Below are 18,608 nucleotides of genomic sequence, written 5' to 3' on the forward strand. Positions count from 1 at the left end.
CATTGTTGGAATGTGGTTTTCTTTATTACAATCTGGTGGATAATTTGATGACATTTATTTTTTGTTTTATTTTATATTTATTATTATATTTATATTATATTATTTTATATATATTTTATTTTATTTTATATCCACCTCGGCTATAAGGTATATGGCCCATGGGATCAGTCAAATTTGATGAGCTTCGCGAAGAGATTTTTTATTTTCAAAGTAAATTTCCACAATTTTGCCAATGACTTGCCAAACCTTACTAAGCAGAAACACAGAACACATTTTGTCAACACCCGATACATATACGGAGGCGTGCACTCAATTAGCAACGCCATATTTTTACGGTTGTACTGCTTGTCCTTTATATTTTTTTAATTTGCATTAAATATGTTTTACTATACATTAATTATTTATACAAACACAGTTCATTTTACAACAAATATCATAAAATCAAAGTTTCAAACATTGTAAAAGATTTGTAAAATTTCGACCGAAAGGGACGTTCTGCATTGCTTATATGGAGAAAATGAGCAACACCTTCAGAGATTAATATTCAGAAAAATCAGCTATAATTTTCAGCTACTTTAAATTCCACTTAATTATACCAAAATTTAATGGTCTACAGAACGGCGCACCCATTTTTTTTTAATTCCGAAGAAGTTTGAAAATTGTATGCAAATGTGTCGAACTGTTGTAAGTGCACATGGCTAGGAAGCAGCCAGTAATCTGGTATTGTATAAAACGCTGAAAGGGCTTCAGATGCCCTTTTTCAATACTTAGTTTTTTCCAATTATAAATTAAATTGAAGGCATAAATAAATAAAGAAGGTAAATAACGCGCCACTTCTGTTAGGTGTTTGGCCGAGCTCCTCCTCCTAATTGCGGTGTGCTTCTTAATGCTGTTGGTTGGCCATTGCTAGCCGAAGGGCGACCCATCGTAGAAAAAGCTATAATATGAATCTCTTTGAGATATTGACTCTATATTTTTGTAATAGAACGAGTGAGACCTTTTCATTAGTATCATTTTCTCTTTTGAATACGAACCCAATTTTTTCGGGGACTCTCCTGGATTTCTCCTCAATGGGGTACTTAGCCCAGGCTTATCTCAGAATAAGGCATTTGAGTAGGTGATAATTACTGTATATAACAATTATGTGCTTCTGCCAAATATCAGTATGGCGCACAGACTACAAATTAAAAACCAGTATATTTTTATATTTTCTTCTTTTATTTCAAACAAATGTTCAAATACGTCCAGCAGCGCCAAAACAGCGCTAAATGAAAAACTGTTTTTAGAAGGAATAACAATAGAAATATAAAAAACATTTTAGACATTGTTTATTAGTACTTAACCTTTATAAAAAAATTTATTTTAATTTTTCTTTACAAAACTTAGTACATAAAAAATCACACAACCCAAAGTAAAATAAAAAAAATTGCTCCACGGTCAACATCATTTCTCTTTGAAATGTTGCTGGATCTGTAATAAGTTAAAAAAAAATCCTGTAAAATAAAGTTGTAGTTGTAGTCTATCGAGCCGGATTTTCATTTCATTTTACAATTTACGGCATTTTAAAAAAAGTACGCGTTTTACGTCACAAATTCATAAATGCCACACTTTAATTATGCTTATACATTTTTTAATAAAAGTATCAAAAGCCCGGCTCGACAAACTATAGAGAAAACACTTTCGAATATTTTAAATAAAAAATAGTAAAAACTGTATGAGCCATCATGCAGACCGTGCCGGAAAGAGTAGCTTCGAGAAAAACGAGCTGAAAGTTTTAAGTGCATTTCGCTCGAGGTCAGTCAAACGAAGGACAGCTACCTGTGCGCATCAAACCCTCGTCGGGAAGTTACATTTTCTACCACAACTTTGTATCTATGGGCAATTTTTACAATCGACTTCCACAAAAATGCGCCTAAAACTATAAAGAATAATAATCCGTAAAAAAACTCGATTCTTTGAAAATTCTGGACGTATAAAACCCCTTAAGAGAAATATTTTATTATTTACTTTGCGTGTTTATGAAAGTTCTGTTAGTGAGGCGGTAAATGAGGTCGAATTCGCAAAACAGTAGGCGTGCACAATCCGTTAGACGAATATTTAGTGATCCAGGGCTAAATTTGTTTCATTTCACATTAGGCCACTTTCTACCAGAAACAGGTGGTTTTTAATGGGGAGTTTTTTAGTAATAGAAATGCATTCGGATTTTTGCCATCATCGACGAGAAGCGGCAGCTGTTAGAAATGCTTTTTCTAATATTTTAATGTTTTATGTTCCTGGCTGCGGCGGCCAAAGTGGTATTTGGAATGCTTTAAAAAAAAGCCAATTTTTTTTTCTTTCATTGATGATTGTGTTATTATTCACACCACGTTTTGTGAGCAAGCAATTTGCTCGTATAGAAATTGCCCAAATAGTACGCATTCACAAACATCTATAACACGATTTGAGGATGCAGCCAAAGCCTATGTTTGTAAGGATATGAAAATATGATTTTTGTAGTTTCTTTAGTTGTTTTTCTTTTAGAGCAACTTGAGCAAATATTTGTATATCGTTTCAATTCCAACTGTTTTGTGTTGAGCTGCAGCTGGAAACTGCACTCGAAATACTATACTAATGAAATATTCCAAGACAATCAAGTTAAAATAAACGAAAACAAATAGAATACACACAAATACATTAAGGCAGGCAGTTATGCGTAGGCGATCCGATATATTTCTACATACATTAGAATGCGCATAAATACGTATTTATGCACATATATTCACATGAATAATCTCTTATGGAAGTAGCCGCACGTAGTTTGTGATATTTGAAAATTTGATAGCTGGACATGAACACTGTTTTGAATAAATTTTGTTTTAGAGTCTTTTAAGTTAACGAATCTTGCCAGAATCTTATGCATAACAGGCGAAGTAACCGCATAGACGGTTTGAACTGAGTCCAGCAAAGTCCTCCACATGTTCCTTCGCCAAGCCCCATTTAGTCCTTCCAATTCGTCTATACCAATTCGAGCGATGTGACCTAGTTAGCGGTGCAGCTGGTTATTTATTTGCCGCACTACGCCCATATCACTCTAGGTCACATATCTATATCGTTTCGGCCTTTTTTAAGTTCTAAGAGACTAGTAGGGTGTGGTTTCTGTTCATCGAGAATGGATTCCATTGCTCAGTTGCCGACAGCACAAAATCGCTACTGAAAACAAAGATTTGCCCCGTTGAATATCAGAGATTTTGCCAAACACTTTCTATAATACCGAAACAAAGTTTAGTGGGAAATGCAAAAATACCATAAAAAAGAGGAGTGTCTCTTAAGTTCAATTTACTCATAAATTTGAGCTTGCGAGTCCACATTTAAAGCACAAGGCTGTATCAAGTTGCATTCGCCTCTCCGCTAACTTCCCACAAGATTCGCTCTAGCAAAATATTATTTCAGAGTGAATAAATTCCATAAATGTTTGATATTTTTATTACAACTTTTTTATTAGAAACAACTGTGCTATCCAGTCATTGACATTGGAAATTGTGTTCAAATGTGTGCTTTACATCTACAGCTAAACTTGCAATAAAACATCAATATCAAATTAAATTCAATTGTTTATGCTGACCATTTTGAAACAGGAAATCCATAGTCAAATTATTCTCTTTAAAATGTCGAATGTCTGCTTTTACATCGACTTTTTGTATGTGAAGCCTATAAAAAAGGATTAGATTTCTGTGGAAAATGTACGCACATGCATGCATCTGTATTTACGTAGGTATTTGCTCATCTGTGACGTTATTTTAAAATGTACATGCCATTTTCCATAAAACTATTTGCTGAAACAATTCATCACCAGCAGAAAGCAAGAATTGACAAGTGTCACTACGCGTCACTAGCGTACGCACAAGCAAACACTTGCCTGCATAAGTAGTAGTGTAGAACAGCAAATGAACAATAACAAAATTAATTGCTTGCTGTAATGGAGTATACACCAACACTCTTAAAAGCATATTGCACACACTAACGAACGAGTATATCCTCATGCCCACTTTTGCAAACAAATACACACACAAACATGTCCAAACGATTTCACACACATCCATGCACACATTCGCACATGCATGTAAGGCGTAGGCAAGCATGGTCGGAAGTGTTTTCGTCTTCACATTCAATCGCTTGCTCCCTTAAGCAGAAGTGCATTGCACACCGTTGCGTATGAGTAATATCAAATGCGGTTCATCAACATTGAATGAATCAAAATGTCCAATTTTCTTATTTCGCATAGAATCGAGTAATTCGACAATGCTTCTCTGCCCACGTGTGCCATTGCCATTTGCACTTATAACCTCCTTTTGCCATAACAATTGTGTTGGGTGATTTTTGTCCTGACTGCAACTGCTGCACCCACACTTTCATGCAAGTAAATATTTAATAAAGAAAAATTGAATTTATGAAAATTAAATCTATGAAATTTAATTTAAATTTATGCTCAGTATATATATGTAACGGGTGTTTTTTATAGTTTAGGTACTTTTGTTTCAAATAACTTCCACACCAGCTGTTCAAGTGACGAAATTACATGGCTAGGATTTGTAATCGAACAGGGTTTAGAAATGTATTCCCGAATTCTACGTTCTGTGAGATGGAAATTTAAGTGTGAGGAGAACAAATCTTATGGTTGCAATGCTGTGCATATAAAAATTCATATATATTACTATTTGTGGTGTGCGCCTTGTTGTATGTCATTCACAAAATGGAAGGACCTACAATTTTATGCACCCTCGAATTCGCTCGAAAAATACCTCTGCCACTTGGTTTTCCTCGTGTTTCACTTTTATTTTGTCTTTTTCTTTCGTTGGCTTTTGATGAGCGCTACGATAGAACACTCAACATTCAATTAGAGGACTGACTCGACCGCCCAACATGCGGACGAGGCTTCCAAGGGGCCGAAGTTTCTTATTTATTGTACATTAAATTCCATAGAATCTGTAAGTTAACATGGTGAAGGGTGCTACTAGCTTTTTCAATTATTCCATGGTTTTTGCTTTTTTTGCGTTATTTAAAAAAAATCTACAGGTCTCAAAAACACCCATTACATACTTATGCTGATATGCACTTGCGGGCATGCAGGCTAAACAAAATTATTTTAACGCTTTGTACATTAGCGTAGTAATTGATTAAATGTTGCTGCTGGTGGCAACAAAGTTCCGTCTCTGCTTATGTGGTTGTTTCGTACAGGCTGCAGTCCTACTTACACATTCGGTTGGTACTTAATCAAAAAATCGATTACTGCATTATATAACGACTATATACGTTCATGTTGCGATATGTAATACTGGGGGCTTTAAAAAAATTGGTAACCAACTAGCAAAGTAAAAAATTACATTTTGTAATTAACTTTACAAGTAATTTGGAGCCATTATTACAGCAGTCTAGACCTTGGGAATTTGTTGAGTGAGAAACTTATGAAGACCTCTAATAAATTCAGCTTTACTTCTCAGTCATGCCGAGACTAACATAAATGATGATCCTAGTTGAGTTTCCGTTTTCGTGGCGCAAAACTGTTGAGGTTAGTTACCTGGTTTCAAAGTGGCATCGTGACTAATCTTTCTCAATTTGTTCCAAAAATTCATCACATTTTCAGTAGTGGCTCGGCCAGAGCAGGCTAACCACATCCTAATTATTTTTCACTTTTAATGTTACATGTATTCTTAGCCATCTCTGTTCATTCTCTTCTTGTCTGGTAATAAAGTCAACATACTGAAATTGCTCTAAATTTTCCTTATTGTCAAATGCAAATGAATTATAAAATGCTACGTTTACTAAGGTTGTTTTTAATTGAATTAAGGAAATTTAATCTCCCAGCGTCAGTCTCGCTATTTAATAGCCAAATCTCGTATATTCGAGTTTAAACCAGTGTTTGAAAACTTGTCAGCATAACAGCAACAGTATTAGAAAATCTGCAATTCTGTTTTTGAAAATTTGTGTAGCTTTGCTTGGCTGAAAGATTTTTTTGCTGTCTTGATTGCCAAATTTCAAATATTCGTGGCGCTTCATAGTTGCTGTCGCTTTAGCTGCCGAAACTATGTAGGAACAGCGTAGCACAGTTTTTTATAGTTACTGTTGTTGCTTTGTGCATGGAAAGCCGGAATATTAAAGGTAAAGTAGTAAATCAGATTTCTCATGTCTTTATTCATTGGATATTTCTTGCCTTGCTTCTTTGGATCCAAATACATAAGTTCAGGGCGAAATTTTGTCATTATCTTCAAAGTGTTATTTGCTTTCACATTGTTTTTGTTTAATTCCAATTTGAGTTTTTGAAGAAATACATAATGGAAATGTCATTTATTTGTAAACAAAAACTTGAAAATATCTAAGTCAAGCTGCGCAAGCTGCAGAAAAACATAGACTGATTAAGGCGTGAGTTGTTTCGTGTACCAACGGTGGGCCACTTACCACTTACGTTTATCTTTCCATTTTTTTCATTTATTAGAAGGACGACTTCAAGTGCTTGATGCGAAATAACTTCTGGCACTACCAAATTTACTGAGAAATTACTATTCAGCTTTACATAGCCATTAAGTAGACCTTTCAATTAATGTAAAAAAACTATTTTTCAAATGCAGGAATGCAAATGAAATAAAAAAATTAAATCATTTTCAGAAGTTGGCTTAAACATTTTATCTACCGAACTTATTAGACTGGCTAATGCATTTCAGAAGCAAATAGTTTCAGTTCCTTTGAGGTGTCTAATAGCTGCTATTTTGTTTGCATGGCGTTGCTCAATAGAACAACTTTTCAACAAAGCCTCATTTTGTTCAAAGATTGTTTGCTTCGCCAACTGTGGTGCTACAGCAAATGCCCAGACCATACCGGATTTTTTTATATGGATAGTTGGTATGAAAATGGTTTTGAAATTGTTCACGACAAGGTATACATTTATTATATTTGTGGCCTAGCTTTCAGTTCAAAGTTCTCCAATTTCTTAATTGAATTGTGGCATAATTTTTCAACTCGATTCGGTGATTAAAATAAGTCCATAATTTCTGAAAAAGCATAAAATAATAACTTGGTTATTTCGAGGAAAGTTCCAGTAAAGAACAGGTAAAACATAATAAGTCGAGGAGTCCACAAAAAGGTTTACTGGAATAGTCACTGCCGTTTTACCCTTATTTATTTTTTTCCTTGCCCCCGTTATCGTATTTTTATACCTCAGCCAAGCGTCATAGGGTGGACGGTTATCGTTATTTTGTTGTAGCATCTTTAGAATTTTTTTCAGGCACCTTCATAAATACAAATATGCACCACACATATACATACGCATACTCAATACATTGTAAAGCCGCATTTGATCTCGCTCCATAATCCACCATTTGTGATAATCTTTTGGCTTTCGTTGAGCTCTTGCATCTTCCGGGTACGCCATCATTTTCACTTTACTATTCCAAATACATGCCCGCGAGCGTAGAAGAACACATTACACGCAAGTACATAAGTGTATTGATTACTTTACCTTTCACACACTCTTTCCTGCGGGGTCGGCTGCACCGTGATAATCAATAAATTGTTTGTATGCGTGTATGTATGTACACAAATCTATTATAAATCTATGCACATGTATTGAAGCCTTTTCCGAAGCACCCCTCTGTAGCTGTATTGTGGTACGATGTAAACGGAATTACATAGGCACGATCGGCAATTCACACGCACAGTGGCAATAATACCTAGAAAATTCAATCAATGGGCACTCCATCAGGAAAAAAGAGATCACGTAGAGCGTCTTAGGTGGCTTATGCAAAAATTCTTTTTGTTTGTAAGTTCGTGTAACTACTTTACCGGCCCGTGCATGTATATAAGCACGCCTGGCGGTGCTGTTTCTTTGTGTGCCAGTGCGCCAGTATTATGTGAGGCCTCAATCTCCTAAAAGCCTATAAAAGGAAGCCCCCAATCAGAATGCCTACACGCACATAATATTGAATGTAAAAACGATCACAGCCCAACCCATTCTACCTCGGCGCTCCTGTTAGGCGCGTGGAAGCTTTTTTATGAACAGGTTGCGGGAAAAAGATACATGAATTTGCACTTGAAACCTTCATTAAAAATTCAATGGCGCCACTGACAGACCGCTGCAGAGTAGTGGCCTGTATCGGCGAGGGTTCGATATTTGTGGTTAAAATAGATTTTTTTACACAATTCACTGCAGCAAGCCTAAAGTTGGTTTTAATGCTCAATGGCGAAACGTTTTCAAACTAAATTCTCACACAAGGGCCACCTGCAAGGCCAGCTATTGTGCGGGTATATTCTTACCTTTTATGATACGTTCGATTTAGCCCGATTTTCAATGAAATGCATGTGGCACCAATGAATAAGTGCTCACCCACACAAACTCATGCTTACATCTGTTCGTACAACCAACTGGAGGCACCCGCTGTGCTTCAGCTGTCACGACGTTTAATTTGAAAGTTTTATGTGGTCGCTCGAGGTAAGCTGGGTGACGGGAGAGCAACGGGAGGAGCGCAGTAGAAGGTGCTACAGAAGATGTTATCAATGGCAGGCGCATCCTTGACCTCGTTTCCGTGTTACTGTAGTTGCTTTATTGCCGATTACGTGTGTGTGAGCAATAAATGTATGTGCATGTGTGCACTTTCTGTAGGTGGTGCAAGTGTATGTGTGCTATTTATTAATAATACAGCAATATTGCAATATTGTATTGGTACATTGAAGTGGTCAGCACGAAGGTGAGGTATTGCCACTGTCGGAGCACGCGTGTGTATGTGCAGAGATGTGTGAGCTTCATTGAAATGAGGTTTGTTCATTGAGCTGTCGATACGAAACGTACGGCTGTGTGAAGGACATGCACCTATAATTTGGTTAAATCAACCGAAGAGAAAGAGATAGAGGTGTGAAGTATAATATTTTGTGAAAGATGCGAAGAGTGAATAGTTGTCGAAGTATTAGTAAAATCCTATTTGAACTTTGATTTATGCAATAATTGAAAATGTTAGTATCTGTGTGTGGCATTGTATGTAGACTTGATAAAATACCATGTACATGTTTTTTGTGTGTGTGTGCATTTAGCAACTAGTGCAGTAGATGGATTAATTTCTTTTCACAGAAAATCTTATCTTAAAACTATACATTTTTTTTCACTCATATAAACGAACATAAGCTAATGACTTTAAAAGTCTTTTGCCGGAAAAATTGGGTAGATATTTCTTTACAAAACAATTCAACTAATAAATTTTCTGTTACGAAGGACGGTCTTTCCACAAAGTGCAGTGGTACAGCGTCTGAATACTCTTAATGAAATTACAATTTCTTAGTCATTTGAATTTTGTCATCGTCAAATCGTTTTCTACACTTGCCTTCATTCGGCGTTTTCCTCCCAATTTCACACTTACACTTTAAAGTTACTATTTATTTCACTCGCACGATCCCAGCTGGAGTATGCCGTCTTTACATGGAGGCCATATCATCAGTGCCATGTCAATAGACTTGAATGCATTCGAAAGCAGCTTCTTCGTTTTGCACTCAGGTATTTGAACTTCACTGATCCGATTCCTTCATATAATGCAAGGTGTGCATTACTAAATTTAAAATCATTACAAAGTACTTTGTTTTCGATATCATAAAAGAGACAGTTGACCGGCCTTTGCTCTTAGAGCGCACTTATTTTCACTTACCTCGAAAAAATCGAAAAAAGTAATGATTTATTCTTCTTAGAGCGGATTAGTTGTTTATGTCTCGAAATCACCTTTGATTAGAACATTGAATGAGTTTAGCTATATTTTTATCGCTATCTAAACATAAGCTCAGCTTATCACTTGAAGAGCCTCTTTTATTGTAAATGCCATTACTTGTGTCTTAAAAAATCCATGAGCTATACTATGGTCCAGCTCTTTACATATTCTGTCCGAACTATTTAGTGATCCATTCCACATGTCTTGCCTGCTAGCAGTGTCAATAAAATTTACAAGCTTTTCTCTATCCTCTCGCTTTTTTCTAACACCGCTTCGCCCCACTTCAAATGGAAAGTCCATCCTATTTGATTTAAAACCTTAGCCCAGAAAACATTTCCCTTTAAAACTAGTCTTCTTAGGAAGCGTACGAGCCTTATTTTTTTATTTTTTGTTTTTTAAGTTTATGTTGAGTGTAATGCAAGCGTGTAGATGTGACCACACTCGATACCTGTTTCTAAACAAATAGCATTCGCCTACAGTTTGGGAGCTTAAAAATTTTCCTTATGAATTGCAGTTTAATTTGTCAACATTCCCAAACACACAGTAACCCCATACCCGCGCCGCATAACTTTGGACAGCTTGACAGACTGATTGAATTATTTTCCATTTCACAAGTTACTCCATGTGAAGTTTAAACTTGACATTGCTGCGTTATTCCTTTTTACTACATAGATGTTTCTGGGAAACCATTTTAGGTGGAGGGATCACCCCCAGAATGCAGTAAGGGTCTGTTATAATAATATTTTCTCGGTTATATTACCATTTTTCTTCTTTCGATAGTTTACCCCGACGACGAAAAGCCATTATTGGCGATTTGGCTAGACTAACCTCCCTGCTACATTTTTCACAGTAAGCCTCTAGATTATTTATAATTTTTTAAGTATATTTATTTCTTCCGCTAAAAACTTTTTTGCTCCCTCAGGTGACTTTGCAGAAGTTCGGTAGATGGGCTCCGCTTTAAAGGTCTACACCACGCAAATTTTGTTATCAATTTTGCTACGGGAAAGAGTAGCAGTAGCTGCACGGCTATAAAGCCAAAATATCCATAACGAGATTTAAATTACTATGACGGCATGTACTGCTTAGTTCCCCAGTATCATAAAAATTAATATGAGTTTTGCAATGACACAAGTATCCATAACTTCAGAATATGGTCTGGAATATTTTTCTTATAAAAATTTTTTTCTGCGTGTCATCGCTCATATAAAATATTTTTAGAAACGGGTTTTTTTTTTGTATTAAAAAATGTAAAATTGAGAAAGAGGACTGAAATGAATTCCAGGTTATATTAAACCACTGATTTCTATCGACTTTTGATACCAATTTCTTTGCACTTTCCCCAACATATTGACAGAAAGTTGCCAAGTTTTTCACTGATTGATTGTTACAAGGGTGCAGATTCGGATTGTATCGAAAACTCGTGAATGGCTTGTAAATCCTTCCCCATGAACAAATGTAGACTTTAAGTCAAATGGAAAATGGACTTTAAGTGAAATGGTATGGAAAATGAAATGAAAATAGCACCCAGTGACCGTAACCGTCCGGCTGCCAAATGTAGACTAAATGCTAAACCCAGCTTTTCTGCGTGAGTACTGTTGGCCAATGACCTGTAAGCGCAGCCACAAGTTTGGAAATTGAATGGCGTGAATTCTTTGCAGGACTTTCTTAGTTCTCCTTCTGTTGCACGCAGTAATAAGTTGAGCAATTCCCCTTTAACAAGAGTCAGAGGGATGCCGGCGACAAGGTCTCCCACCTTTGAAACTAACTGAAAACTGAACTACTTCTTCATGACAAGCTCATCAGAAATTTCATTTCCCTCTGTGTTTCTATGTCCTCGAACCCAGATTAAAGAAATGTTACCTGCACACCCAAGAGATTTGATCTTCTCCTTACAGAAGTTCACCAATTCTGATCTGCCATGTCTCGATTGCAAAAAGTTAAAGACGCATTTGTTTTGATATAAAAAATTGAAACCACGGCATTTTAAAATCCAAATAAATAAATAGAAAGAAGTAGGTATCATATAAATGAATATAAATTTATTAAAATTATGATACGAATTGATTGATATTTGAGCAACGAGGTATAATTCCTCGATTGCATCTTCTTGAGTCCAAAGAAACCTTCACACATGCCTTTCGTTTACACTACTTCGCTTAATATTAGTGATTTATTCTTCAGTCGCCACATTTCTTATTCTACTTTTTTCGGATGACAGCTAGCAACCAACTCTCTGTCAATGGTTTTCGTTAAGTTTATCAGCTTCGCACAAGTGTGGAAACCGACACAAAGCTTTTGAAAAAATGCAAAAATATTAGGTTGTCGCCTGTTACTTTCAACTAGATTTGTTTGCTTCACCCCCTGTAGATTGTCTTGCCACACAATGACCGTATTTTCCATTTAGCTGCCAAACAGCGCCACAAATGCCACACGAACGCCGCAGCAACATCATAAGCTTACGTTGCACGTTATGTTGCCGTTTTTGTTACTTTTCAACTGTGGCGCATTTTGTTCCACCGTTTGTATGTTAGTAAGTGATCTTATCTGCCGCTGAAGTACGCCACCTGCATTCTGACTCGGGTGAGTGGCGTGAGTAGCCCATCCAAGACATTTATTCGCACATCTGCCATCTCCACACAGGAAAGGTCCTCCCATATCGACCCACCAGAACATGTTTGTCTGTTAGCCAGCCTGCCTAAATGGCTTCTTTATCATCTGCAGCCAGCAACTCGTCGCCGCTCACTTCAAATTATGCGCCGTCTGCCCGGAGTAGTGACTTGGCGCGCTCGTCCCTCGTTCAAACTACCATCGGTAGGTCTAGCCTTTCGTTCGTTCATCCGTCGGTCGTGTCGTTCCTCCGTTGGCATGCCTTTCCGTCTTCAGGCCAAGCTCACGTGGCATAGAAGCTCAATCATTGATTCACAAAGCAAATGTGTAGCTGACAGAATGCAGGAGAAAAGGAGGCAAGTGGCTCAAATGTAGGAAGTAGAAGCATGCGGCGTAACTGCGCTGAAGCCCTGCAGGACGGGTATAGTAGAAAATGGGAAAATATATGCAAATAAAAATAGTAAAAAGAGGCGAACGTGCAGCGATTGCATGGCATATACGTTACATAGTGGATTTGCATAGTTGCAGGTTAATGTCCTTTCGATATGAGGCAGAAGGGGGCTGAGAGGAAAGCGAAAATGAACAAGGATACACGCACGCATACCTATCTACGCTATGTGCAGCGTTGCAGTGAAAGTCGTTAGTATGTATGTATGGCTATACGGTATTATTTTTCTCCCACACAAAATAGTGAATAGTTTCCAGGCGGATAAATGAAAGTAAATGAAAAAAATGTCACCAAAAGGATAAACCTTAATAAGCAAGCATATTTGCAACACGCATATTTTTCTATATTTACGAGCACGCCAATGCAAAAGGATGCGCGTCCTTGTGTGCGTGTGTGTGGCATGACACTTGATAATGTCAGCTCATTTGTTGGTAAGTGAGCTTTTGGTACTTTCCACTCTCCATTTAACGTTGAGTAGCTTTGATAAGCAGATTATTTATATACATATGTGTCTACATCCAAGCACACGCACACACTCAGCTTTATGAATTTTCACAGAAAATTTGCCATTGATCACCAAGGGACAAATGAATTACACTCGAGCAGATGCTTTGTTGTGTTCAAGGTGACCTTTCGGCAACTAAATTCGAGACTAGTCAATTGGAAGTGCAATCACAATAAATTAATGCATAGACTCCACGAAGTGCCATTTTCCTTGTACTCATAGCGAGAAGTGCGTCTGTATATTTGAACTTTGGAAAAATCCAAGTTTATCGTACTGACCGTGGAAAATATTTATCTAACCTCATATCTAAGTAAATGCGTAAAATGGTATATTTATTCATGTCTGCTCGCTTCAAAACTATTCTCCCTCCCACTCTCGATACGTGGCGTTGATTAATACGCCAACTGACGAGTTTGAAAATTAAGTAAAACCGATCAATATCCGCACCCGTTATTATTTGTCAACTAAGGGACTAGCTGGGTAAGTCCTTAAAACAAAGGCCAAGCTTCTCTTTCGATTCTTTCTTGTTGCGTGTTTGGATATTTTTCCACATATGGATTGACAGGCAAATGCTTTTTACGCGAAACTTGGCAGCAGCTGCGAACTTTTTTTTTTGAATTTTTTTGCTTCGAAATTTTCTTTACCATATGAGAAAGTCTCGGACCCGTTTCCCAATTATCCCACAACTTCTATTCTAACTTCTTAATTTATAAAAATACTTTTAGTCTGCCTAATAGGTACGTAGCCGCATGCATATTTTCCACCCACACATGTATCATTTACTTATATGTATATGTACACACATTTGCTCGCCGGTGTCTTTGCAACATTCACACGACATGGTGTCTGCATCCACAAAGTCTATCAATTTCACTTTATTCACAATCGACTCCATTTCGCCCACACCATCAGTCGATTTTCAACCACGACATCATTTATCATTTAGAACAAAGCGCACTTGCCTTCTCCTCCTTCTTTATCGAATCCTTTCCGCTTTAGTTACTAAGCACTTAGACACTCACACATACATACATATGAGTGCATCCCAGGCACCAATAAACTGTACATATCGCGAAACTACAAAAAATTCCGCGATTATGCTGAGACAAGCAGGTGCCCGTTGACTCTCAGCACTTAGACCTCGTAAATAAAGCTTTTATGGCAGATTGTAGTCGAGTTTAGTTAGTCACTTAAATTTGACTTAGATGAAATGGGAGAATACGATTTTGTGCAAGTTAATGGAATAAAAGTGGATGGAGGGCACTTGGATGATGTGGGATAAAAAGTATGTAAACTAAGTTTATAGTGAAATCAATAATGCGCCTGGAGTAAAATAGAACGTCTGTGAAGAGTAGTACCCTTTCTTTTTTGAAGAATATATCGATTTTTCCTGCTTTTTCGGAAATTTTTGCTTGGCGTAATAAACTTGTGTTGTAAAAACGTAATGAACTTGTCTTGTAAAAAGTAAACATTTTTGGCTGAATGTATTGTCTTACTGGTGCATACCACTTTATTAGTACGCTAACCCTCATAACCGTTTCCTTGATGGTAAAATGCAGATTTGATTATCAAAAGTGCTGCGATGGCAACTAAAATTATTTCAAACAAATCGACTAAAAGGAGGCTTAAAGAGCTTTGATACTCGAAAGTGAGTAATAAGTTCGACTTCTGCTAGAAAAAATTAACTACAAAACGACCCCGTGGGCAGTATAATCAAAAGTATTATTTCAACATTCTCTACGATTATCAATAAAGAGAAATTTAATAAGATATAAATGACTAGACGATACGACTTGTATGGAGGAAGACCTTGCAGCGAAACCCAGTGAAAATCTCGTAACAATAAAGCAACAACTGCTTTTAAATGAATTCTATCCTTCTAGCCTATTCTATTTCATATTTTTGGTTCAAGACAATCAAACCGTATTCCAGTGTTGGTCTAACTATACTTTTAAAAATTGTTTTAGGCACGTGAAATAGTTGAAGTACCACAGGCACATATCCGCAGCCAGCCGAGTTGTTGATGTACAATAATAGAGAAGATTGATGGGATTTAGTTTGGAACACTGCAGTAACCTTCAATGACTTTAATCGTGTAGCTGCCAAACTCGGATATTTACAAAGAAAGTGCCCAACAGTCTCCTTTTCTGAAAAAAAACGTTTTAGTAACACAAATATAACTGAACTATTTGGGCCACACCTTTATAAATGCAAGAACATCTTTAGCTTTAAGTCTGGTTTTCCCTGTGACATCAAAGTCAACATAATTACGTATTTGTTCCAGACCGTAATGGCGTATTTTATAAGAAGCTGATGGAACAGTTATCTGTGAGAAGCACATAATTTATCTTGTATTAAAATTGAATGGCATATCCTTTGTGTTACACAACTAGCCACTTAATTAAAATCGAATTGTAGTCAAGTTCTTTCAGAATACCTTTCGGCATACATTAAAACTGTCTAATATTTTAGAGCAGAGAAATATTGAACGAACAGAATCGGTCCAAAATGCTCGCATAAAGTTTTCCAGGGCTTTTACCAAGATTGTTCACAACGTACTTTTACTAAAGCTAGAAAAATATTTTGGATTTTCTTATGGTGCGGTAAAATTAATGGAATATTATCTTTGTAATTGTTAGCCAAAAGTTGTAGCTAGGTAAAAGTTCTAAGCTAAGAAGAATCCACTCGCAGGTGCCACAAGGGCATATAAGAGGTCCAATTTTATTTAGAATTTTCATCAACGACTTTCTTAACTGCTGTAAAATTGTATCCATTCATGTTTTTGCGGAAGATGCTCAAATTTCTCACAATAGCGAGAGCTAATGAAGGTATTAACTCTATATTTCTTTGGTCGCTAAAATTCTGGTTGGAAGCTAAATGACTTGAATTTGAATGCAACGAAAAGCGAAAGTAAATATGTATATCTATTTCGCCCTATATAAATACACAGGAACGCAAACGATCAAGTTTGAATCCGTTGTAACGAGACTCGGTTATGAAATAAACTTATATTTAGAGGATCCAGATCATCTAATCTAAACCTCAGGTAAAAGCTAATTCGTACTAATCCACTAATCTCATTTAGTGAATTTGTTTCGGTGCAACTGGACAACCCCAATGAGCGAACAACTACAAATGGCACTAAGTAATTGTACCAGATAGGTATTTTCCGAATGCTGTGTGAGTAACTACAAATTACTAAACGGCAGCCTGATTGTCTGCTTAAAATACCGTACCCCTCTATTTTGCATAAGTTGACCCGTAAAAAAACTGGAGTCTATTTAAAAAAAATTAACCTTTGCGCATTCAGTTAGACCACAATTACACTACTTCCTCTCGAATGTTCTTTGTCCGTAGAACATTTGACATTTTGATAGTTAAGTTCTGAATATTTTATGCTTTACTAATCGCTCCCATATTTTCTACCTATTGCAGCTGTTTGCAGTTTGGACTGCGGCCCGAACGGCGTTTGCGAGTCGAGCAAATGTCGCTGTAATCCCGGCTGGACTGGTAATCTCTGCGATCAGCTGCCTTGTGACGCCAGATGCTCGGAGCACGGACAATGCAAAAATGGAACCTGTGTCTGCTCTCAAGGCTGGAATGGACGCCATTGCACGCTGCGTAAGTATTAATACCGTTTTATGCGCCTTCATTTGTCTGTATATGTGCCTGCGTCGGTGTGCGGGTGTGTGTGCGTATTGCGGGTATGTATTTTGGTCCAAATTGCAGGGCTGACGCAGGGCAGAAGTTGTCCTGCACTGCACTCGAGCAACGGTGGCCAGTTGGAAAGTGGCGGCGGTGGGGAGTAAAAGTTAATTATCGGCGAGGCTGTCGTTGCGGTTTGCTATTTCCGCTGCTCAAATTGAAAGGAAACAACGAGTAAAACGCAACATGGCACAAAACGCAGGGGGCACACAATGTAGGGCGTTAATTAACGCCAATTAAACCAAATTTAGTACAATAAAACGCAGCTCGAACAGCACCCGCGCATGCACCTACTCCCGAATATGTATCACACACACACCCACACCTCCAGGGGCCCATTAATGGCCAAGGAAGTAGAAAACATTTCCGTTCTATTAATTTTGCATTTCCATTTGTTCGTGCGGGTGTGCTCCTGTGCGCACTTGCTTGTTAATGGGTGCGTGTTTTGTGGTCAAATGAAATAACAAAAGGTCCTTAATCGTAATCGATGGTGCGTAGAATTGTAAACCTCACAAAAGAACTTAAATTACATCTAGTGGCTTTCAATGCCAAAGTCACAGCACAAAACAGGAAGTAGATTTAAATTGTGGTACCTATGAAATTTAATTGTTTTCTAGTTTAGCCGCGCCGTTAGCCAAACTAGAAAATGGGCAATGCGGTTACTTTTATTAAAACAAAAAATTGTAATCGAGTGCTACTTATTCACTAAATGCTTATCAATCTTAAACTAAAAAAAAGTACAATATTTTTCTTAAATCCTGAATTAATTTCGAAAATAACAGTACCCAACTACACACATAAATACATAGATAGCTACGGAAACATATTAAAACTGAGCAAAGTATAGCTGAGAATGGCTTGTCCTCCCGTAGTATCACCAGGGTGGCGGAACCCAACTTTTTTCTTGACTTACAGCTTTTTAGCCGCCACTCTACTCCTCCACTTGGTGCAATGCGCGTGGTGCTCGGAGGGGCGGCGACGGCGCTTCTGCGAAACGTATTCGACGGCACAACCAGCGAAACAGCCAAGTCAGGATATCGTAGGCAACAAAGACGGCGATGTACAGAACGCACAGCAGCAAAAAAGCAAAAACGCAGTATGTAAACATATCGATGACGTCTACCGCAACAATAAAACTTCAGCCATCACCAGCCGATGTGAACGCTGACATGAAATGACTGCGAAGTAATGAAAAACCGCTGAGTTGGCAAAACGCTTAATAACGTTGCTGAAAGTTTCACCTCGTCGAAGTTTGATTTTTCTGCCGAATTTTTGTTTTCGTTGTGCTTTTTGAGAAAATTGATCATTAGTTGAAAATGAGTTCGTGGCAAGCTTAGAAAAATCATTTAAAAGTTTTGTATATGATTCGAATTTTTCACTCGATAAATGATTTATACCGGCACATACGTGCGTGTGTGTGTGTGTGCATATTTAAAGATTTATTAGTAATGCACAAAATATGAAGTCGACATCCGAAGAGTTATAAACAGTTTTGCGAAGATATTACTTTTAAATTTATCAGTCGTAATATTTTCCATAACTTTCTTCATGTCCAAGTGAGCTAAAATATATTAGCAGGTGTACGACAGAGATGTGTTTTCTCGCCACTCTTCCTTAATATCGTTGG

At 37.3% G+C, this 18,608-nt stretch overlaps 1 protein-coding gene across 2 annotated transcripts in view; it reads left to right on the forward strand.

Moving 5' to 3' along the window:
* LOC128856810 (teneurin-a) overlaps positions 1-18,608 on the forward strand; it is a 327,215-nt gene that overhangs the window by 200,705 nt on the left and 107,902 nt on the right. For both annotated transcript variants that reach the window (XM_054092157.1, XM_054092158.1), the window contains exon 8: positions 16,712-16,897. In XM_054092157.1, the coding sequence (XP_053948132.1) occupies positions 16,712-16,897 (186 nt within the window). The remainder of the gene's footprint in view (positions 1-16,711; positions 16,898-18,608) is intronic.

This window comes from Anastrepha ludens, chromosome 3, assembly GCF_028408465.1.
Source record: "Anastrepha ludens isolate Willacy chromosome 3, idAnaLude1.1, whole genome shotgun sequence".
Lineage (NCBI taxonomy): Eukaryota > Metazoa > Arthropoda > Insecta > Diptera > Tephritidae > Anastrepha > Anastrepha ludens.